At 36.5% G+C, this 23,961-nt stretch overlaps 2 protein-coding genes and 1 long non-coding RNA gene across 3 annotated transcripts; 2 read left to right on the forward strand and 1 right to left on the reverse strand.

Annotated features, from left to right (window-relative positions):
- Positions 1 to 1,282: 1,282 nt before the first annotated feature.
- LOC122289663 lies at positions 1,283 to 3,078 on the forward strand. The gene is made up of 4 exons (XM_043096853.1): positions 1,283 to 1,436; positions 1,534 to 1,637; positions 1,737 to 2,050; positions 2,136 to 3,078. The coding sequence occupies exons 1-3, from the start codon at positions 1,311 to 1,313 to the stop codon at positions 2,047 to 2,049; spliced, it is 543 nt and encodes a 180-aa protein (XP_042952787.1). The 5' UTR covers positions 1,283 to 1,310; the 3' UTR covers position 2,050; positions 2,136 to 3,078.
- Positions 3,079 to 3,206: 128 nt separating this feature from the next.
- On the reverse strand, positions 3,207 to 10,873 carry LOC122289662 (COP1-interacting protein 7-like). The gene is made up of 9 exons (XM_043096852.1): positions 10,460 to 10,873; positions 10,200 to 10,376; positions 9,643 to 9,755; positions 9,155 to 9,207; positions 8,976 to 9,028; positions 8,720 to 8,872; positions 8,092 to 8,366; positions 5,576 to 7,332; positions 3,207 to 4,739 (listed from the first exon to the last, which is right to left on the reverse strand). Exons 1-9 carry the CDS (start codon positions 10,516 to 10,518, stop codon positions 3,684 to 3,686), a joined length of 3,696 nt encoding a protein of 1,231 aa, XP_042952786.1. The 5' UTR covers positions 10,519 to 10,873; the 3' UTR covers positions 3,207 to 3,683.
- A 9,792-nt stretch (positions 10,874 to 20,665) lies between these two features.
- On the forward strand, positions 20,666 to 22,047 carry LOC122290348. The gene is made up of 2 exons (XR_006236361.1): positions 20,666 to 21,123; positions 21,620 to 22,047. It is a non-coding gene; the product is annotated as an uncharacterized LOC122290348 (long non-coding RNA).
- The last annotated feature ends 1,914 nt before the right edge of the window (positions 22,048 to 23,961 follow it).

The following is a 23,961-nucleotide window of genomic DNA, read 5'->3' on the forward strand; positions in this document are numbered from 1 at the left end:
CTTTCTTGCATGATCATTAACCTTCTGATAACGCAAAAGATTTTTACGTAATTTACACATGGAAACAAGTGATACACTTCCTTATCTTCTTCTTTTTTTCGTTGTTCATGCAAATATTCAAATAATTCTTTTTACCTATTATGCGTGATCAATAAGCGTTGAAACGTAAGATCATCATCGATATCATGAAAGTCCTAACATGGAAACAAGTGATCGTATGCATAATGCATAATTCCTTTCGTCATCAGTATGTCTATGCATATACACAATGCATCACCCCCTATCCCTCCTATTTTCTTCTTCTTTTTGTGGCCATCAATTAAAGAGAAAAGAAAAGAAAACCAAGACATCATCATCAATGTGGTCTCCTCTACTTCGTGCCGTGCTTCTGTGGACCAAAGCGTCAAGGTGGAAGAAAGCCTCGAAGTGGTAAAAAGAAAGAAGTACTCGATCCCTTCTTGTTTTCTTTTTTCAAGTGGTACTAATTAAAATGCTTTGCATGATTCTACCTAGCTTCCGTTTACCATTCAATCGATGGGAAAAGTAGTACCACTTTTTGCATTCCAAAGATTGAAAACCTTTTGTTTAATTTTGAGTTCAAATTATCAAAACTATCAATTGACAATTTTGAATTTTGATCATTCACACACTCATTAATTAAGTTGAATCTAATTGTTAAGATTGATGAAAAATAAAAGAGAAATGTTCTTTTTAAAAAAATGAAAATGATACTCCCACCAATAAAGTATACCAACACTTTGTACCGATCAATGTCTTTTCTTATCTTTTTTTGGTCTAAAGTATTTGTGTGTATTTATATTTTAGTACTTAAATTTTTAAAATATTCACACAAATGATTTTAAACAAAAAAAAAAAAAACATTTAACACAATCGGTACAAAGTGTCGGTACCATGTGTCGGTGGATGTACCACCATTCTTAAAAAAAATGGATGTGTCAAGGAATTGCATGAAAAAATTATCTTTTTAATAATAAATATTATTTTTCTCAAATAAAATATACTAAAATTATATATAGCATTATTCAAAATGAATTTTTTTAGGTACAAGTACATTTCATGCACCGCATATCGATAAATTTTTTTATTTAAAAACTATATAAAAAAATTTGTAAAAGAAAAAAAAAATCTTATATCTCATAAAAATTATTTTCATCTTCAATTATTATCGTTTAATTAAATATATGCCTTATATATTAATATCGGTATACAAAATGTGCTTACAAAAATATTTTTCCAATTTCCTTTCCTCTTACATCAGAAATTGCTGCGTGTGAAATTCCAGTAAGCAAATGATAAAGCTGGCTCGGCTTCGTCTAACTACCCAAAGGAACAGGAAATGTTCAATTGTGAGACAGTCACGTGCGGATATTGCTGAGCTCCTCCAGAATGACCGGCTCGACCAAGCCTTAGCCAGGGTACATACTTCTCCATTTCTGATAGCTAAAATTCAAATAATCTGGTTTTGGTCTTACAATTTATATGGGAGTTTTCCTTTATGATCATTATATTTAGATTGGAAAACTCTACAAGGATCAGAATCTATTGGCTGCATATGATGAAATAAACGATAACTGTGAATGCATCATCTCCAATTTCGCTCAGATTTGCAAACAAAGGTACATATCTAATTGTTTTAATTACAGGAGGATTTTCCTCTATTCAGGTTCGTCAATAAGCTGATATTCATGATATTATCATCTAATTCATCAATGCAGCGACGTACATTCCTTGCCTATTGATGTTCGCCAAGCCTTGGCAAATTTGATATTTGCAGCCTCTAGATGTGGTGAACTGCCAGTACTACATTCTTTGCGTTGCTTTTTCGGAGAGTGTTATGGTCATGAATTCGAAATAGCCAATGTTGAATTACATCATGGAAATATGGTGAGTTCTCAGATAAAGGAGAATCTATGCAAAAATTTTGTGCCAGATGATGAGAAACTTAAATTGATAAGCGAAATAGCTAAAGAACACTCCTTTTCTGGAGTTTTGGGATTGTCAACAAAGCTCCAATATGCAATGCCATAAGGTAGGTTGACAGTAGTATACATGAACAAGTTTTCCTCTCTCGTATCTTTTACACTTACAAGTCTTTTTGATACCCTCTATTCCAGATAAATAGCCTTTCTCACATAGAGTGCAAGCCTGCTCAGAGAGCTGAAGTTCGGGATTTGGATATATTTGAAATGTATAGCGACAATGACTTGGGTAATAGTAATGGTACTCCAGCTAGTTCTAATCGGGTCAAGATAGATGTACATGTACCTAAAGTGGAATATAAAGAGGCGTTATCGGCTAGGACTTCCACAGATGGTATGACAGCAACCCCTAGGATGAGTATTGTATATCTTGATGATGACTTGGACCAGAAGTCAGTGAACCAAGAACACTGCAGCATGCCTCAGATTGATATTGCTCGCACTAGTTTGGACTCATGGGGTGGAAATGCGGACTCAATGACTGATCCGAGAACTGGTATAGCCAACAAATGTTCCAGTGATAAAACTGCACCACCAACATTCAGTACAGGCCTCGCTCCAAGCTAGATAACATGGCAAAGAATGGAGGGAAGATGGTCAAAGATCGCCATCCATTTCGCAGTCCAAATGATGAACTGAAGAAGAGCAGACAATGTTGCGTGAGTCATGTCCACCCAAATCTTCCAAACTATGAAGATGTGGTGGTTTGGAAGATTTGGTGGCTATACTTGCAGATATCAATGCAGGGTATATTGGACATAATAATCAAATCAATGCAAATATTATCCTGATTTGATTTTCATAATTATCTCCAACAGAGTGTGGTCAGTACCTTTTGATAATTTACAGGATTAGATATTTTAGTTTTTTTTTTTATTCGTGTTCCTTGTGATGGATGTCACTTTTTATGCATATCTGCTCTTAACTTTTAGGCAGTGTTTACACCCTCGGTGATGTTCTAGGAGGGAAGCCTTTGATGGCTATGTCAGAAGGTTGAAAAGATGATGGTAAGCAAGGTATAGAAGGCCATTTCTCCAGGATATAGCTTGTCATATATGGAACATCCTAATGATGATAGCGTTTCGACCCTTTCAATCATAAAAGTCTTAATGATATAGCTTGTCATAGTGTGTTTGTCATGTAAAAGTTTGAATCCATCCCAACCTGATACATATCCAGATTGACAAAATCTTTGAAAGAAGTATATTGAATGGAAATAAGATAGATTCTCCAAGCTAAAAAATTATTAATGAAGCAGCCAGAGAACGCCAACCATGAATTGTTGCTGAGCTTTATAGTACATACAACAGATTTTTTTTTTTATAAAAGAAATTGGAATACATAATTAAAAAAATACACTCCCAAATGTATATCCAAGCAAATTCAAAATGTATACACATGAGATCACCTGTTTAAAACCGAACTCTTCAAATTCAGATACCTAACATCCAAAATCCCCACATGGCAGCAAAACCCAAAGCCTTATTATCACGATTCACGAGAGCTCTCAATATTCTTCCAATCAACAGCTGTATGGCACATATCAGCAACATGATCAAACAATTATTACAAGTTACCTCTTTCTTTCTCATGAATAAACAATAGTCTAAGCAAGGGTATCATGGATTGGTGTGAACAAATAAGCTGCTGGCACAGAGATCAACCAAGCACCTCAGGATCAATTCATGAGTGACTTTCAGCCTTTTTCCTTCCAAACAAAAGAAGCCTTCTAAACCCTTTGTTAGGTTTAGTTGAGTTCTCATCACTGCCCCATTTCTTCCTATAATGGACTGTCCCTGACACTGCGTCATCATTTGCGGGTGGAGTCGAAATTTCTATCTCAGAAATTCCAGGCGAGAGTGGAAAATTTTCATTTGTTGCTTCATTTGCTTCAAGATTCTCAGCAGAAGCAATCGAACCTTTGTTAAGTGACACTGGCATAGGCTGTACAGAAATATCAGGAATATGGTCGCAGGGACCTTCAGAAAGTGTTTTTTCTTCAATATGAACAGAAAATGCTTTAGATAATCCATCAACATTACTTTCTAGCTGATCCAACTGCGGAATATGATCTGTAGGCACAGACGAGGCCACATTGAGTGAATTTCCACTGCAAATTCCATCACCCAAGCTATCCAAATGTGAAATCGAATTTTCACCATTCTTCTCAGTTGAAGATGTACCGTGCAGCTCCTTAACATCTTTCAGATGAAGGGCATCATTAGCTGGAGTTATCTGTGCAGCTGATGACTTCACTGGCAATTCTGCAGTGGAATTCATGCAATCCTTTGCTTGGGCATCAGAGTAGGAAGAAAGCGCCTGAATTGAATTCTTTGGGACCTCCATCTCCTCTGAAGGTTTGACTTTGTTTGGACTTGCTTTCTTATTCTGTACACCAGCAGTCTTCTTTGTGAAGGTGTTGGCACCTGCACCAGTTGGCTTCAAGGTTGATTTTTTGGGTGGCTCCAATTTTGATTGAGTCGATGAGACCTGTATCCGTGCAGTTGCAAGGCGATCTATGGTGGAATTCCTAAGAACTGGCTTTTGTAGTTTCTTGGCCTCTTGGTTTGAGGTCTGGACTTTGGGCTTCTCAGTCTTCGTGGAAGCCATGGCAGTCTTATTTACAATAGCTGTACTTTTGGTTATTGCAGCTCTAGATCCGCTAGAAGCACTTCTTTCAGCTATTCTCTTCTGGCGTTGAAGCAGCAACTCCTCCATTCTCTTTCTTTTTTCTTCTTCCTATTGGATGAGAGCCAAAAGAGAGATTAAAATCAGTAGAAATAAAACAGGGAAAGAAGTTAAACGATAACCATAGTGACTAATTGCCTAAAAACTCCCAAGAAATTGGAATATTCTCAGGAATTCAAAGAACATATTCGTGTTGCAGTGGGACAAAACATACAATCAAGCCATAGCCAAAATGACTGGAAGAGAGATAGGAAAAACATGATTACCATTTCATGATATTTGATAAAGATTATCTCCTAGCTTTAACAAAATTTCAACATGAAATTAGATTACTCTAAATGATAAGAAAAACATAATGGACTTGTGCTTCCATGTCAAACATTATAAACAGCTCCAAGTTTTGTTGGAAATTTATATGCTCCCTCACATCCGCTTCCCTTGTGAGAGCGTTCGTGTCTCATACCAATGAGTCACTTCACTTCCTTATAGTAGAAAGAATGAAAGATGGAAGTAAAGGCTTGAAAGTTCCCATTTTTTCAGAAACAGGATGGGGATCTGAACCCAGATCTCATCCTCGAGATATCAAGATTAGTATCGCTTTAGTAAAGGTCATTCACTCCAATTTAGACCTCGTTTGTTTTCACAGAACTCCCATCTCATCTCATTTTAATCATTACAACCTTTTCAAATTTCCATACAAAATAAAATAAACAATTCAACTTTTTCAAATCCCAATACAAAAATAATATATTTTAATAATATTTTATTCAACTTATCTCATCTCTGAAAACAAACGAGGCCTAGCCTTTCAATTCCAAGCTTGAAAGTTATTATAAACAAAGGAAACCATAATATTCATCAATTGAACCAAAATGTTTTTCAAATACCTTTTCAAATTTGCTCTTTGGAACTGATGATTGGCTTCCAGAAGATGGTTTCTTGCTCCCCGATATAATGTTAGGATTTCTTTTACCAAGGGATCCATTTAAAAGTTTAGATTTTCCTTTGCTCTCAGGAGACGCATCAGGTTTACCTTTTGTACCCTTACCATTAGAAGGCAGCTTATCATCAACACAGCCCGCTGTTTCACTGTCAGAATGCCTTTTATTGACTGCAGTTGATAAAATGTTATTTTCATAATCCATTTCTGGTGTCCAAGATGCCAGAGCATGCTCCACAGTTGAATCGCGATCAAGCACCATGTAAAGGTCGTCTGGCTCATGAGTGGCAATGGCTTCAGGCCTATTGTGTGAAATTTCAGGTGTCCCATTTTCACATTGAGTAGCTCCAACGATGTCTGCAACAATGCTTATGTCAGTCCTTAACTGTGAATGAAATTCATTATCTAATGATCGAGCTTGAACCATGAATGAGTCATCAGCTAAAACATCTTTATTGTTTTTTTCAGCATCAAAATGGTCAGCAGCTACCAGCGAATTGTAAACGCCACCAAACATGCTGAGATCTTTGCTTTCATCCCGATTTGATGATTTATCTGGTTGGCTGGTTATGAACCAGTCTCCTTCTTTTTGACATTTGATTATGGAAGATTCAGAAACACAATCAGATTGAATAGCATGGGAATGATTCCCTGACACTTTAATTCTCGGTAAAAACAACAACTCTTCAGTTGTGCTATCTGCTTTCCTAATAGCTGGATGAACATTTTCATCAACTTCAAAGTTTCCAAGGTGAGTTTTCTCCTCCATACCCATATTTCTCTCTGTTACAACAAAGGAATCACTTGTTACCATTTCTTGCTGTGTAGCTTTCTCTTGTTCCAGGTTAAAGGCCCTTCCCTCTTCAGTGTACTTAGTCATAAAATAGTCCTCCTGAACCTCTACAGAGTTTGGCTCTGTAATTGTCTCATCTCTCATAAGAAGGTTTTGGAAAGCATCCCAGTTGTCATTTCTCTTTTGTCCCTTGGAAGTATTTGTAACTCCATTCTTAGTTTTCAGATCAGTGGAATCATTTGAGCTATCTACAATGCCAGGAAGCTTGACCCCAACTTGTTTCTTATGATGGCGTGAGGCTGACTTATGTCTTCGCTCCAATGTTTCAACTGCTTCCTCCACTTGTTGTTTGAGTGAATCCCCATTGATGACTGCATCCTCATCAGATGAATTCCCCTCAGAGATGGTGCCCTTCTCTCCATCCCTCATAGAGGTTATGTAATTGATATTTCGAATGACAACTTTTCTTGAGGACTTCTTACCGTGCTTTTTACATGGCTGCTCTTTTGAAGAGGTTTTTCTTCCATGATCCAAATCATCATCTGATTCACTCTCAGAACAGGAGTCACTGGGTTCAGTTAATGCATCTTGTTCTGAAGTTTCCACTGCTTTACCGTGCGGAGGTTTCTTCTTATTTCTATAAGCTGATTTATGACTCCGATGATTATTTATCTCCTGATCAAGACCAAGACCAGAATCTTCCACATTTGAAGCCCATTGCATATTCCCAGGATAATATGAAGGAGGAGGCTGCATACCAGGAAATACATAGTTTGGATATGGGGGCATTTGTTGAAATACAGGACCCTGAAAATTGTGCATGTACTGAGGAAGATGGTTCAGCCATGAGATTGGTACTTGAGCTCTCCCATTTGTTGATGGAATTTGAGCTGATGCTGGCAAGCCATTATCTGTGCAAAACAGTGTCTTCATAGTTGGCAATTTCAACATAAGCTGCATTCAAAGGTATTTTTCTGTACAGAGCACATTTAAGGTGAAAAAAAAAAAAAAAAAAAGTCTACGATATAAGAGTGCATAAATTTACAATTGCTTGGTCTTTGGAAATCTGAAGTTTTGAGTTTTGACCCGCACCAGGTCAAGATGTAATTTTTTTGTAAAAAATGTCATGTCATCAGAAGTGCAATCCATACTCCATGGAATGTTTAGCAAACAATATTTCTAGTTCAGCTCTTATCCAAACTAATCCTGAAATAACATAAGATCAATTTTGAACTGTTTTTTTTTTCACATCAGGTTTGTCTATACTCAAATTTATAACAAGTTTGAATTAGCATGTAGTTTGCAACTTCTTTCTGTATTATATTTAGCATTTCTGGAATATACACACACATGCACACATACATCTATGTCTATCTGTATGTACGTATGTATAAATATAGGTGTGTGTGTGAGGAATATAGAAGGCAAACTAGCATAATTAGTATCTAATTCATTAAGAAATTAAAAATAATATATATATTTTTTTTTTGATAAGTAAGAAATTAAAAATCTTGAAGAGCCAAAATTCTTTGAATTTGAGGATCACTGTGGACTGCCATAATCAACCCATGTTCCATTTACATATAAACTTCTCATTAATCAAGAAGCTTCTATGGATTGTGTCACAAGTCAAAATATGTTTTATAATGTAATGACAAATAGGACCATACCTTGGCTAACGTCCAAACTTCCATGACTTGCAGTTGAATCTGACACCGATGCATCTACAGAGCCATTCTGTTTCCCAACAGAGAGACTATTTGGGTGAACATTAATCATAAGATTCTGATTATCATCAGGGTCTTCACCGGCAAGTATGATCCCAGATGTTCCCAAATATGGCAATTCTGAATGAGAGCTAGCCTGCATTGCGGCAATTTCATCTACCCAAAGCATATCTTCATTCTTTTTCTTGCATAGATCAATGAAATTGATGCATGCTTCCCTGAATGAAACCAGACACATTATATTCTTTTACCAAGATTTTAAAACAGTACCTCCCTACAAAACAAAAGAAAAACTGAAACAAATTGAAGATTGAAAGTAGGGGCAGTCCTCAAAGAGGATAGAATCTTGACAGTGTACAGTCCTTTAATTAGATAAGAATCATATGAAGGCTGAAAAATATCTAGATAGCCCTTCAGTAGATAATTTAAAAAAAAAAAAAAAAAGAAGAAGCAAAGCCACCGATCTAAGCATATCAAAAGTATGATAACAGAAAAAATATAGATGAAGTAAAAAACTGGTATGAACTATTGCAATACATACAGATGGCAGATCTATATTTCTCCTTCATACCTTAAACGGGAAGCTCCAAAAGCATCAGCAAAAGAAATGAGATGGTCGATATAATTCAGATCAAATCCAGCAACTAAAGCACGGGCATAAGCCATTGCTTGCTCTTTACGGAGCATTGCCTTCCGAGTTTCCAGAGCACGCTGAAGACGAATCCTGTTGATTACCAATGCTGAACAATGAATGCATGAGAGTATAGATGTGTCGTTACTAAGTTCATAATGATTACATGCAACCTATAGAAAGCCAGAAAAATTACTTGGAGTTTTCTTCTGTTACACCGTCTCCTTTTCCATTGGATTCACCTTTGGACTAAGATACACCATTGAAATAAAAGGTCATTTTTCTTATTATAAACTGTCAATAGTTTGTGAAAACTTCAAAGAAACATTCAATTAAAAAAAATTATTATACAAGCACTTATAAATGATGACATACACCGGAAAAGGTGATCGACCTTTTGGAATTCCCATCAGCAACTGATCCATTTCCTGTCAATAATTTCATCTTTTGTTTTTAGGTTTCATGTGTTACTGTCAGATAATAGTGCACACCTGTAACCTAATAATATGAATTCCAATCAAGTTCGCCCATTTAAAAAAAGGGGGGAATCCCAACAAATTCTACATTCTTTTATACAAAATCTACAATGCCCAAAAATGAATATTTAAGGAATGAGAATACCCCAGTTCAGTCACAAACCATTAATCGATATGCTCAGAAAATATCCCAAGCATCGTGTGTTCTTCCAAATAATTGGTAAAAATACGAAAGAGAAAAAAAGGAGCCAAACTGAAATGAAGTTTAAAGTTTGACTTTTGACATTTAACAAAAATAGAAAAAATTGGGAATGGAATTGATTCGCAGGACATACGTCAAAAGAATTACTACAAGGGATATGATAAATGAGTATGTCCAAGCATTACCATCTGCCTCTATCGATTCACTTGATTGTATCGAATTCTCAATCTGCACAATCTCTCTCTCTACAGTCACAAATCTCTCGAGAACCTCTGGGGTGCTTACAAATCTCACAAACCTGTTTTTCATACAAATAAAAGAGACTAAAATAATTAACAAAAATGTCAATAATTAAACAAATTATCAGCGAATAAGCAACTATTTGGCCCATCCAATCTCACAGAAGTTTTTTAACAGCCAAGAAGAACAAATCCGTGAGGTTTTTTCTTAGTGCCCGTCGAAAACAAAAACTACAAATTTTGAAACTTGTATATGAATTCAAAAAATACACATTCTATATTAATTTTTTTATTGAATTCACAAAGACCGCAAACCAAACACCAGTATTTTTGGCTGGAACACTCACAAAGCCAGCCAAAATGCTTAAGTGGATGAAAAGAGGTGAATACCATTGTTAAATTGTGGAGTTTTGAATCTAGACCGCTCAATTAATACCATTGTTAATAGACAAATTATTCGAAAGTTGCTGATGGTAATATCAGAGAGGCAAGTGAATGTTTACCTTTGCAGAGTGGCTTTGGTGAACCAGTAGGCATATGAGCCCGAAGGACGCAAAGTGATTGAATACCCACCTCTCGAGATCTGATCTTTGGCGCATTTCAGGTGCAAAACGAAGGGTTCCAGAAGACCAGACGCCAACTTCTCGCTCTGACCGCCGGCGAAAATCACCAAATCGCATCTACAACAAATGAAACCAAAGCACGAACTTTTAGAAGTCAATTCAGTCACAAAGCATATGGATGTAGACATCTAGAAGAATACCTGGTTCTGGTTGGGGTGAGTTGGAAAAGAACATGGTCAAGAAGAGTTGCGGAGTCCATTATGTTGTGCGTTCGTGAGAGAGGGGTAGAGAGAGCTCTTCAAAGGCACACAATCTTAGTTCGTCAATACATAGGTCCGGACCTCAGTTTCTGCATGTTCACCATGTTTCTTCAAATGTAGCACATGTAAATGTAGAGAGAGACAACGGGAGTACCACCGCCACGGTGCCACCCAGAAGACGAAGAAACTTAGCACATGGAAGTTGGCTAGGAATCGAGGAACGAACAAGGAGGCTTGTTTATTATTATTTCGTGTTCCATAAGGGTCCCGCTTAAACATGCCGACAGCACATCTAAAAATATATATTATTCTCTCTCTCTCTCTCTCTCTCGCACACACTGACGGAGACACGCGCTCCTGCCCTTTCCCAAGTTTCTCTGCGAAAAAGAAATTGAATTATAGGAGAAGAGTATAATGATGTGGAATACCGAATATGGGTGCTGCACTATGCAGTACTGGGTGTGTGGTTGAGATGTCATTTTGTTCTCCTTCTCTTTCTATCTACCCGCCCTTGCGGTATCTACGCTTGTCATACAAGAGAGCAGAAAGCAATCTCCCTCTGTCGCTTTGCTTTGCCATCACTATCACAGTGGAAGAGTGAAGAAGTGGGCAAAGAATAACAACTGTCCCATCAGCCAACCATAAAAATGGCACCTTTTCTATTAACCACGTACTTCACAGCAGATCCATGGATAACTACTACATGGCTTCCATTCTTTTATAATTTTTTACATAATTATGTTTTAAATTTGTAATATGTATGTCAAATCATTTTAATATCTGTTGATTATTCATTTACTAATGGTTTGTTTTGTGTTTAAGTGCATGAAGAGCTCGTGGCTCGAACTGGTCCCGTGAAGCTTAAATCTGTCTTCAACAGGCACGTGAGGAGCTTGTGCCTTTAATCTGAGTATATGAGCTGAGCCATTGGATCCGATACACGTGTTACAATCCTGATGCACCATATATATATATCTTGTTCTCTTGTAACCCTAGGGCAGAGTTCATTTTGGTGTTTCGGCTGAAATAAAGAGGCAGAGAGGGAAAGGGGGAAAATTCTAGGGTTTCTAGGGTTTGAGCTTGAGGGAAGAAATCGGTGTGATTTCTTTGTGAGATTTGAGTGCTTACGGATGTATTTGAACTGAGGCTTCTCTGTGATTGATTTGATTCATCAATAAAGAGCTCTGAGGCCATTCCTGCCGTGGATGTAGACCATTAGGGTCGAACCACGTATCTCGGTGTGTTCGTTCCTTGCTTTCTTACTTCTTTCTATTTTCTTGTTCTTATATGATTTCTGTAATATCCTGATATATCTGTTCTTGCTTATATTGTTGATTCGAGAGATATATCTGATCTGGATGATGCTGTATATATATTGGTAGATGGATCTGTGTTGGTATAAATTGGTCTTGTGATCATAGCTGTTATATACATATGCTGTGTTTGATGTAATCTTGAGCATTCTGTTTTAAAGTCACAAGATAAAGACGTACGTGTATATTGTTGTTCTGTGACCAAGCCTTTTATATAGATTATTAAACAGTGAATTTCCATACAAATCTTGGCATTTCTTTGTAAATATAAAACACAAGTTTTATAACAATTGGTATCTAGAGCCTAGGTTCAATGGGGACAATGAGATTTGATATAGAAAAGTTCACTGGTGATAATGATTTCGGCCTATGGAGAATAAAAATGAGAGCACTGCTAGTCCAACATGGACTACAAGATGCTCTCCTAGGTGAGAAACAGAAGGGCTCTTCCTCAAAGGAGGAAGATAAGGGGCTTGTCCAAAAGGACATTCTCCAGAAAGCCCATAGTGCCCTTATCCTCTCTCTTGGGGATAAAGTCCTGAGAGAGGTGGCTAATGAGGACACGGCTGCAGGCATTTGGCTGAAATTAGAAAACCTATATATGACAAAGTCTTTAGCAAACAGATTACACAAGAAAACAAGACTGTATACCTTCAAGATGACCCCTGGGACTCCAATAGGACAGCACCTAGATGAGTTCAACAAAATCATATTAGACTTAGCCAATATAGACATTAAGGTGGAGGATGAGGATCAGGCCATCCTCTTGATGAGTTCTTTGGACTCATCATACCTAAGTCTAAAAGAAACCATGATGTATGGTAGGGACTCTTTGACACTTGATGAAGTACAATCTGTACTTCATACTAGGGAACTTCAAAGTAGGGGAGATACCAAACAGAATCATGGGGAAGGCTTGTCTGTAAGGGGTAGAACAGAAAAAAGAGAAAGGAAGGGTAAAACTGAAAATAAAAGATATAGGTCTAAGTCAAAGGGGAAACAATTCAAATGTTTCCACTGTCACAAAGAAGGGCACTTTAAGAAAGATTGCCCTGATAGGAAAAATAATCCTGGAAATAAAACCAAAGAGGCAGGGGATGCCGCAGTGGTTTTAGATGGGTATGAGAGTGCTGAAGTACTCACAGTGAGTGAGGTTGACTCAAAAACAGAGTGGATAATGGACTCTGGATGCTCTTTTCATATGTGTCCAGTAAGGGAGTGGTTTGAGACTTTCTCTGAACAAGAAGGGGGACATGTAATTCTAGGCAACAATAAGTCCTGCAAAGTCATGGGAATAGGGTCAGTTAGGCTTAAAATGCATGATGGAATTGAAAAGGTTTTGAGTGAAGTCAGATACATACCTGAATTAAAGAGAAATTTAATTTCTCTTGGTATGCTTGACTTGGCAGGTTATTCTTTCAATTCTAAGGCAGGGGTACTTAGAGTTACTAAGGGTTCCTTAGTTATCATGAAATGAGAAATAAAAAATGGGTTATATACACTACTTGGGAAAACAGTAGTTGGGGAAGCTTCCCCAACTCAAAACTTAGTAGAGAACAAAGCTGTACTATGGCATAGGAGACTTGGGCATGTAAGTCAAGGGGGGCTTTTAGAATTACAAAAACAAGGGCTGCTGAGTGATCCAAACCTAGGAAACTTGCCTTTCTGTGAGGATTGTATCTATGGAAAGGCAAAGAGGGTTAGTTTTAAGTCAGCAATCCACAACACTAAGCAAACCCTAGATTATGTTCATTCTGACCTATGGGGACCAGCAAGAGTAAATTCACATGGTGGGGGAAGTTATTTCCTCTCTCTAGTGGATGACTACTCTAGGAAAGTTTGGATTTACAACCTTAAAAACAAGAGTGACACCTTTGAAAAGTTCAAGGAGTGGAAGACCCTTGTGGAGAACCAAGTAGGTAGAAAACTCAAGATCTTAAGAACTGACAATGGTCTTGAGTTTCTCTCAAATGAGTTTAACATGTACTGTCAAAAGGAAGGAATTCTTAGGCATAAAACAGTAAGGGAAACCCCACAACAGAATGGCCTAGCTGAAAGAATGAATAGAACCATATTGGAAAGGGTAAGGTGCATGTTGTCAAACTCAGGACTGCCCAAAACATTTTGGGCAGAAGCTGCCACTACTGCTGTACATCTTATTAATAAGTGTCCTTCATCAGCCATAGGTTTTAAAACTCCTCATGAGTTATGGTTTGGAAAACCTCCAAAGTATGACTACCTAAGAGTTTTTGGGTGTGTTGCTTATGCACATTCAAAAACTGACAAGTTGGAACCTAGGGCACTTAAGTGCATCTTTATAGGGTATCCTGAAGGTGTTAAGGGTTATAAGCTGTGGGTAGATGGACCAGGAAGATATAATAGCATAGTAAGCAGGGATGTGACATTTAATGAGTCACAAATGGCTCGGGTACAGGGAGAAAGGGTAGACCAAGAAACTGTTAAGTCCCCAAGAGGATCTCAGATTGAGGTGGAGCAAGTAAAGGCCCAATCTGAACCTAAAATTGGGGAAAGTAATCACCCTGAGGAAGAAGACTCAGGGGACATGGCTCAAGGTGGAGCCAACTCCTACAACCTAGTAAGAGATAGGCAAAAGAGAGTTATTAAACCTCCTATAAGGTATGGACAAGCTGATTTAACTATGTATGCCTTAACAATAGCTGATGAGATAGTTAATCAGGAACCTAAAACTTATAAAGAGGCAATGGCTAGCAAGGATTCCCCCAAATGGATCCTTGCTATGCATGAGGAAATGGAATCTCTAAATAAAAATAAAACCTGGGTTTTAGTGCCTAAACCTAAAGGGGTTAAGCTGGTTGGATCCAAGTGGATCTATAAGAAAAAGGAAAGCATGCCAGGGGTAGAAGGGACCAGGTATAAGGCTAGATTAGTAGCCAAAGGGTTTACACAGAGGGAAGGAATTGATTTCAATGAAATCTTCTCACCTGTAGTTAAACACAGCTCTATTAGGCTACTGCTAGCTTATACAGCTTTTGAAAACTTGCATCTAGAACAGTTAGATGTTAAAACTGCTTTTCTGCATGGAGAACTTGAAGAAGAAATTTATATGCAGCCTCCTGAAGGTTTTACCAAAGAAATTAAAAACAATCAAGTGTGTCTCCTTAAAAAATCTTTGTATGGTCTCAAACAATCACCTAGACAGTGGTATAAGAGATTTGATACACACATGATTAATAATGATTTTAAAAGGAGCTGTTATGATAATTGTGTCTATTACAAGGAAGAAAAGGGAATATTTGTTTATCTCCTTTTGTATGTTGATGACATGCTGGTGGCTTGTAAGGACATAGTTTTAATTAATCAAGTTAAAAGCATGCTAAAATCAGAATTTGAAATGAAGGATTTGGGTCCTGCTAAGAAAATTCTAGGAATGGAAATTGAAAGAGATAGGAATGCTGGTTTGCTTTACTTATCTCAGAAAAATTACATTTCTAAAATTCTCAACAGATTTGGTATGGAACATGTTAAGCATGTATCTACACCCCTAGGACAACATTTCAAATTGTCATTAGATCAAGCCCCTAAAACAGACTCTGATATTAGTTTTATGCAACAAATCCCTTATGCTAGCATGGTGGGAAGCATAATGTATGCTATGGTTTGTTCTAGGCCTGATCTAACCTATGCAGTGAGTGTAGTTAGCAGATTTATGGGGAACCCAGGAAAACCCCACTGGCAGACCATTAAATGGGTATTAAGATATTTGGCTGGTACTATTAACTTGGGTCTTACTTTTGGGAACAATGTGAAAGAGGGTTGTGAGTTGGCTGGTTTTGTAGACTCTGATTTTGCTGGGAGCATAGATACTAGGAAGTCTTTAACTGGATATGTATTTACTGCTTTTGGGGGGGCTATTAGCTGGAAATCACACTTACAATCTGTGGTGGCATTGTCCACCACAGAAGCAGAATATATAGCATTGACAGAAGCTATTAAATAGGCCATATGGTTAAAAGGGATTGCAAGTGAATTAAATATTTTCAGTGGTAACATCATAGTGCATTGTGATAATCAAAGCACACTTCACTTAGCTAAAAACCAAGTTTTTCATGAGAGGTCTAAACACATTGATATACGGCTTCACTTTGTGAGAGATGTTATAGAATCCAAAGTGGTAGGTGTGGAAAAGGTCTCAACTGAGGATAACCCCTCAGATATGATGACCAAGTCAGTCCCATGGTCAAAGTTCAGACACTGTCTGAACTTAGTAGGTATGGAATCAAGAGTCAGTCCTCATTAGGAGGACAATGCAGGAATGAGCCAATGATGAGGGTTACTTGTAAACATTAGGCAAATAAATGTTTTGCCAAGGTGGAGAATTGTAATATGTATGTCAAATCATTTTAATATCTGTTGATTATTCATTTACTAATGGTTTGTTTTGTGTTTAAGTGCATGAAGAGCTCGTGGCTCGAACTGGTCCTGTGAAGCTTAAATCTGCCTTCAACAGGCACGTGAGGAGCTTGTGCCTTTAATCTGAGTATATGAGCTGAGCCATTGGATCCGATACACGTGTTACAATCCTGATGCACCATATATATATATCTTGTTCTCTTGTAACCCTAGGGCAGAGTTCATTTTGGTGTTTCGGCTGAAATAAAGAGGCAGAGAGGGAAAGGGGGAAAATTCTAGGGTTTCTAGGGTTTGAGCTTGAGGGAAGAAATCGGTGTGATTTCTTTGTGAGATTTGAGTGCTTACGGATGTATTTGAACTGAGGCTTCTCTGTGATTGATTTGATTCATCAATAAAGAGCTCTGAGGCCATTCCTGCCGTGGATGTAGACCATTAGGGTCGAACCACGTATCTCGGTGTGTTCGTTCCTTGCTTTCTTACTTCTTTCTATTTTCTTGTTCTTATATGATTTCTGTAATATCCTGATATATCTGTTCTTGCTTATATTGTTGATTCGAGAGATATATCTGATCTGGATGATGCTGTATATATATTGGTAGATGGATCTGTGTTGGTATAAATTGGTCTTGTGATCATAGCTGTTATATACATATGCTGTGTTTGATGTAATCTTGAGCATTCTGTTTTAAAGTCACAAGATAAAGACGTACGTGTATATTGTTGTTCTGTGACCAAGCCTTTTATATAGATTATTAAACAGTGAATTTCCATACAAATCTTGGCATTTCTTTGTAAATATAAAACACAAGTTTTATAACAAAATTAATATGTTTTTATTTTACATTCTATAAATTATTTTATAAAAATGCATTTACCTTAAAAGAGAGTTATGAAAAAAATATACATTTCATTTTCCATGAAAATATAGACATGGCAATTTCTTATCGAATCAGTAACATTTTTCAGAGAAGGGTCTGGATTTTGTTTTTCTATTCCAGATAAAAATAATAATAATAATTAAAGAAGTGTTCTTATCACATTTTTTGAGATATTCTAGACAAAGTTATTATTTTCTTAAGCAAGTGCATAGAACTGAAAACTTAATCTATATTATTTAAATGATAATATTTAATTTATAAGATTTAAATTTTAAAATTTTTATTATAAATTAAATTATATCATGCAAAAATTTTATTACATGTATTATCCATATTTACTTATAAATAAAAAGTTTTCCTCCTAGAATATAGCAAGAGAGTGAGCAAGTCGTGGGTTTACTCAAAGTATAATAGATATGTTTTTTAATTATCATTTAAAAAAAAAAAAAAAGAGTGATTTTGTGATGGTAGTTGTATAAAATGATACAATCATATGTGCCTAAGATCAAGCTTTTAAACCAATCCTATTCAATCTTAAGATGTGAGACAATCATTAGGAATTTGCTTTCTTTCTTTCTTTCTCTACATGATTCAATTATTATGAACCGCTACCTATTAACTACCATTTTATGCGTATAGTCAAACGCTACCGATCGAGCGAATAATTAATCACAGTCCGGCCCATAACCACCATCTATTAATTATAAATCTCTAATTAGAAATCTATTTTATTTCATTAATGATGGCCCACTACAGTCTGGAAAGTTAACGAGGAATAGGATATGTATAATATGATTGTCAATTAAATATTTTCTAATCTTAAATTAATGTGATTATCTTTTTTTAATTTTGTGCTCGTATTATCAAGCAGGACAAAGAGAGATTTGCTTCGGCAATAATCGTGCATTCCCATGTTTCCAAGTCCTAACAACGTTGTTATATATTAGATTATTTCAAGGGGTTCAAGGGTGGAGACGGCAAAATTGCTGTCTTGATAATTAGTAAAAGAGAAATAATGATTATAGTCGTAATTGTGTAAGTGTCACGTAATTATTTTAATAAAAGTGAATAAACACGGATCCATGTGAAAAAATTAATTTTTAAATAGTGGACTCTAATATTTTTTAAAACGGTTGCACGGCACTTACCTTAACATTAATTTTTTTATCAGTGAAAACATATAAAATGGTTCAGCTTAATTATATAGATAATATAGGTGGATTTAATTGCAGATCCTAATACGAAAAAACATGCCACCTGACGGTCGAGCTTAGCCGGATATAATATGACATATTGTCTTTGGTGATAAGGACCAAACACCCATATCAACAGGGACAGTAACATTACTGGGTCACAAATAATTAATATTGATATGAAATTGTAACCACCACCACCAGAGGACAAGCAAAGCATCTTGCAGTTTAGAGATAATCCACAGAATAATTTGAGTATATCATAATGATCATCTTGGACCCTAAACAGAAGTATTAATTGGTGGGTTTACTTGATCTTTCTTTATGGACTATGCCACTGCACCTTATAATTAATAACCAATAATTCAGGAATCACAAAAGAATATATAAAGGTTGAAGAAAAACAGAAAAAGAAGTACCGCTTTTGTTTAATTACACTGCTTAATAGGTGAAATGGCATTGCTGATGGAGGAACTTTATCTTTTTTTCAATCAAGTTACTTCCTTTGTTAAGCATTCTTAGTTTGATAGGTCTTGTTACACAAAAAAGATTAGTGGGATTGTTTTATAAAGGCATAAATCATGACCTAGCTGTAGTTGTTGTGGGGGCATATGTCCAGCAGATCTGAGTAGCTTTGGTTGACTTCTGAATCTTTCCAATGAGGATTAGAATTTGGCATGATGTGCGACAAACCACCTCTAATCAATTCAACTTAAATTGCATCTTTAAACTTTTGGATAAGTTTTAAACAACGTTCAATTCCCTGTGTTAGTATGAATTCCAATTAATGACGTCGTTGGCTATCTAATGTGAGGTTTAGAATAAGTATAATATAAAAATAAATGTTTTAATTACAAATAAATTTAATAATTGACGTGATTTGATGTGATATGTAAGAATATAAAATATATACACTTATTTTATGAACTATATTAATTTATAAGTTTATTTTTATAAATTTTTTTTGTAATTACAATACTTCTCCAATATAAAACATTGTAGTCTTAGGATTTTCATGAGATGTACAAGAAATTATGAACGTTTAGAAAGCAAAAAGAAATGAAAGCATTTAAAAAATGGCTATTACGTATTTGGAAGCATTACAATATTAATATCATATGTAGATTAAGCTTTCGACATTAATGACTGTCACCTCTGCAAAATTGCTAAAAGTGTACAAAAAAATAAAAATAAAATGTACTAACGGTTAAATCTAGGGAGCAAACTATGATCATTTTCTAAGTTGCAGTTGGTATTATAAAAATAGAACACAAATTATCTAATAAAAAAATATTGCATCTCCCCCCAGAGTTCGAAAATGAATTCACAGTGTAAAATATTGGTTTTGTGAAGCATGGTATTGTTGGTGTATCTGTCCGATTTCATCACTTGACTTAATAACAATGCGTTATGATTTTTTTGACAGATTTTCAACGAGGCTTGGACCATGAACGCATGCTTGCTGTCTAAAAAAACACTAAATAAAAAGTTTGATCGAAGTTTGCGCGACAAATAGCTTGTGAATTAACTCATACAAAGATTTCACTCGAGTCTCACTCAATAATTAGCTCGAGTGAACACTAGACAAAAATCTTGGTGGAGGTGCACTCAAGCGAATAATGAAAAAATCTAAAAATTAAATTTTTTCGTCGTGTGATACTATAAATGTATACTTAATAAATATTTAGTAAGTCCATCCTTATTAAATATTTTGAATAGTGAGATTTTGCATCCAAGTATATTTTATAATTTCTCAATATAATAAAATTATTTGTAGCTTAGACGTAGACATATTATCAAATTATGTTAATTTTGATACCGTGTATTTGATTTACTTACGTTTGTTTCACTTGTTTAACACGAAAGATTCCCACCCATACGTATGTATCCCACTGGCCACTATCCAAATAATAATAATAATATTAAAAAATATTTATTTTAAACTTTTATTTAAAATTAAATATTCTCATCACCCAACCTAAACCTAATTCAACTTTGAAAATTTGAGCACCTTCTATTCATTTCTTACAGAGTTTCCGGTACAGGCAGCTTCATTGGGGGACTCTGACCGGAGATTCTAGCGTGAGCACAAGCTTTTGAACATGGTAAAATTTCCATAAAGTACAAGGCGGTTCAGGGAGCACATATCGAGGTCTTTTTGTTTTGTTTTTAGTATCGAAAATTAAAATTAAAATGGTTGGTGTAAACTCTGAGTTCATATTGGAATATCAGAACTCACGAGGATCCATGCCCATTAATTCGTGTCACATCACGTAACGTCTTGGGTACGTACGTACCTCATTTACTCGCACTTAGGCCGAAAACGGAGCAAGTCACAGTGCGTACATCGCATCACATGAGCGAGTTAAGAGAAATGCCTGGCAGTCAGACTGCACGCATGAGGGACATCTTACTAAAGGCACCCAAAGCCTCCATCCTGAACTCCATAATTTGTAAGATTCATGTTCTCTGCATGGCTCAACACTCTGGCTTTCCAAAACGAACCAATTCAGTGAAGGATAGAAAACCTTGTGAGCAGTACCGTTGGGCTCACCCATTTTCATGTGACTTCCCTTCACCGTATTATACGTGCGGCGGCCTGTGATACACTTCAATTCCTTCTCTTTTTGTCGCGCCCCCCTTTTAAATACCATCAATCTCTCACGACCTATATACCTCGCTCATCGATCTCGATCTTTCTATATCCAACCGGGAAGCCAAGGCCATGAGAATTTCCATCTTTTTCGCAGTACTAGTACTACTACTCGTTTCATTTCCAGCCAACATGATTGCCAGGCACATCGGCCGCTGGGCTTGGGAGCAGTCATGTATATATACTCTTACTTCTAAGAATCTATGTATCTTGCATATAGTTAATTTCTATTCGGTTGAATTTTAGGATTTGAAAAAAGACTTTTATTTTATTTCTTATCAATTTAGATTTTGTCATTCCAACCTGCACACTTACCATACATCACATATTTTTTGCAAATATATATAAGAAATGATTCTTCTACAGATTAATTTCGTAAAAGTAAATTCATAATTCGAAGAAACTTGATGTAGTAAGTAAAATTGTAATATATTTTTTTATTACAAAGTAAAACTAACGATGTCATGCATGCAAATATTAGGTCGCTCCATGAACGGATTAAATCTCTTTTGAGGCGGGCTAGCTCGGGCTTCATTTGATCAATTAATCACATATATATAAGCCATCCTTATAAGTTTTACTTGATAACTTAAATAAATAAATGAGACATAATCTTGGTACGTATATATGCGTTGACATCAACGTGAAATAGTTGCTCTGACGATTGACAGATAATGGCCACCATCACGAAGGGGAAGATACAACATCGGCAATTAGCACAGACATATTGCCACCAATGGACAGCGGTGAAGGGCAAAGGGAAGTGAAAAGAGGCCACTTACTCCAAGTCGAAGTTGCTGGCTCAAGGTTACCCGATTGCACGCATGCTTGTGGCTCCTGTTCACCTTGTCGGTTGGTCATGGTTAGCTTCGCATGCGTCACGCTCACTGGGGCAGAGACGTGCCCTATATCATATAAGTGTATGTGTAACAATAAGTCTTATCCAGTTCCCTAATCAGTAATCACCTCTCTCTCTCTCTCTCTCTCTCTCTCTCTCTCTCATATTGTATGTAGTGTTAGTCAGCTTCAAGTAGCTAGAGATTAGTTGCTTCGACATGTGTTAATTCAATATATAGTACTATTTTCACGGTTCTGGTAATTCAAAGCATTCGCGCGTTTTGTGCATAGCCAGAAAGGACCGGAAATCGATTCATGAAAAATGTATTCTATTCTACCCAAATTCCTGAAACAAAATTAATTAGGAGAAAGTAACACAGGCTTTTCCATGGTTTTGCATGGAAAGAGTCCAAAATTCTTAAGCTAATTAGAGGCTGTAATAGCTTTTTGAATTCTAGCATTATGGACTAAGATTCATCGAAGTTTAATTTTATCTATCCATCACTTTGGGTGGTTACGATTGTATTTTGTTGTCTGTCGTACGTTATGTTTTCCAATATTGAGGAATAAATAAATCATTACTTACACATGAAAAACAAGAGGAAAAAAAAAAAAAATTTAACCCAAACAGTTCTCATCTATCCATTGATTAAAAAGAACGGCCAATCGAAATTAATTGACACATGCATACAGAGTACAGGCCAACCTTGAAAAGTCTTTACTAGGAGGACTTCGGTCGGGTTGGGTCCGGTCCTGGGAAGTTTTGTGGACTGGACTGGACTAAACAGCCAAATGATTAGATTGGTTCGGTCTGTTTGGTCTACCCTCGATCTGTTTTATTTATTTATTTATTTATTTTTATTTATATAATGACATTTTATTTAATAATTATATAATTATATTATGATATATTAAATTATTAATAATTTAATATGTATACACATAGTATACTATTATATATATTAGTAATACGCTAATATTATTAGTTTATTAGTATATATTAAATTAGTAATAGTCATTAACTTATTTAATATAACTAATAATATACTAGTACTAATACTATAACTAATAACTATATGTAATACTAGCGGCCTCTTTATTGACTAAGCCCGATCCCAAACCTCGTCCGCGTAATTCTTGCTTAACTAACCCATCTACTAGTTTTGTGCCTCTTCTATTTTGTAGGCTCTCAATGCTGAGCCCACTATCCCTTCGATGTTTGAGCTAGGGGTGAAAACCGACCCATTTGACACGATTTTTGGGCAAAACCACTGCTGACCGATGAGAGGAAAAACAGTAGACGGACTGATCGTAACCGGTTGACGGGGAGGAGAACAACCAGCCGTATCGACTCCGGCGGTTCTCTGGCAGTTTACGGTCGGTTCTCGATTCCCTTTCGGTGGCGTCGTTCGTCTGAGAAAGTAGAGAGAGAGAGAGAGAGAGAGAGAGAGAGAGGGTTAGAAATGCAGATATGAGGTAGAAGACGACTATGTAATATCTAAACGGCGCTGTTTGATTTAATACTAGAAGATGCCTTTCTAATTTTTTTTCACCTTATAGACAAAACGACGCCGTTTGGTTTAATAACAAACGGTGTCGTTTAATCTGTGTGTAAAACAACAACGTAGGAGTAAAACGACGCCGTTCCACTTAAACTTAAGTAGAACGACGTCATTTCATATTGATTAAAAAAAAAAAAGAGTATTATTACATCAGCCGGTTCAGCGGTTTGAGCCGACTTCAGACCGCGATCGAACCAACGATAGGTGGTTTTGCTAAAACGTTGCCGCCCGCCGACTAGTTTCTTGGCGGTTTCGGCCGGTCTGAGTCGGTCAGGGCCGGTTCCACAGTTTCTTGTACACCCCTAGTTTGAGCCCTTGCATGACTCCTATCTCTTGCTTGTTGGTCTAGACCATGACACTGAAGCATTCTCCACTGCAGTCTCGAGCCATCCTCCTTGGATTGGCACTCATATGATGCAGACTCTGGCTAAATCTGGCATTTTCAAGCCTGCCCATCAATCCCATATGTGTACCGTTCCTCACATTGGCTTGCTTTAATCTCTGCTCACCATGTATGAGCCCAAAAGCTTCAAGTCCACTGCTAAACATCTAGGCTGGATTGCTACCATGGATGAACAAATTCGAGCCCTTCACCAGAATCATACATGAGATCT

This window comes from Carya illinoinensis, chromosome 12 (genome assembly GCF_018687715.1).
Source record: "Carya illinoinensis cultivar Pawnee chromosome 12, C.illinoinensisPawnee_v1, whole genome shotgun sequence".
NCBI lineage: Eukaryota > Viridiplantae > Streptophyta > Magnoliopsida > Fagales > Juglandaceae > Carya > Carya illinoinensis.

Excerpts from the sequence above, each read along its gene's own strand:
- LOC122289663 (XM_043096853.1), top strand. The coding sequence starts at position 1,311 with ATGATAAAGCTGGCTCGGCTTCGTCTAACTACCCAAAGGAACAGGAAA. Across the intron at positions 1,437-1,533 it reads TCGACCAAGCCTTAGCCAGG|ATTGGAAAACTCTACAAGGA; the intron begins GTACATACTTCT and ends CATTATATTTAG. Across the intron at positions 1,638-1,736 it reads GCTCAGATTTGCAAACAAAG|CGACGTACATTCCTTGCCTA; the intron begins GTACATATCTAA and ends TCATCAATGCAG.
- LOC122289662 (XM_043096852.1), bottom strand. The coding sequence starts at position 10,518 with ATGGACTCCGCAACTCTTCTTGACCATGTTCTTTTCCAACTCACCCCA. Across the intron at positions 9,756-10,199 it reads ACCAAAGCCACTCTGCAAAG|GTTTGTGAGATTTGTAAGCA; the intron begins GTAAACATTCAC and ends TATGAAAAACAG. Across the intron at positions 9,029-9,154 it reads GGTCGATCACCTTTTCCGGT|TCCAAAGGTGAATCCAATGG; the intron begins GTATGTCATCAT and ends GGTGTATCTTAG.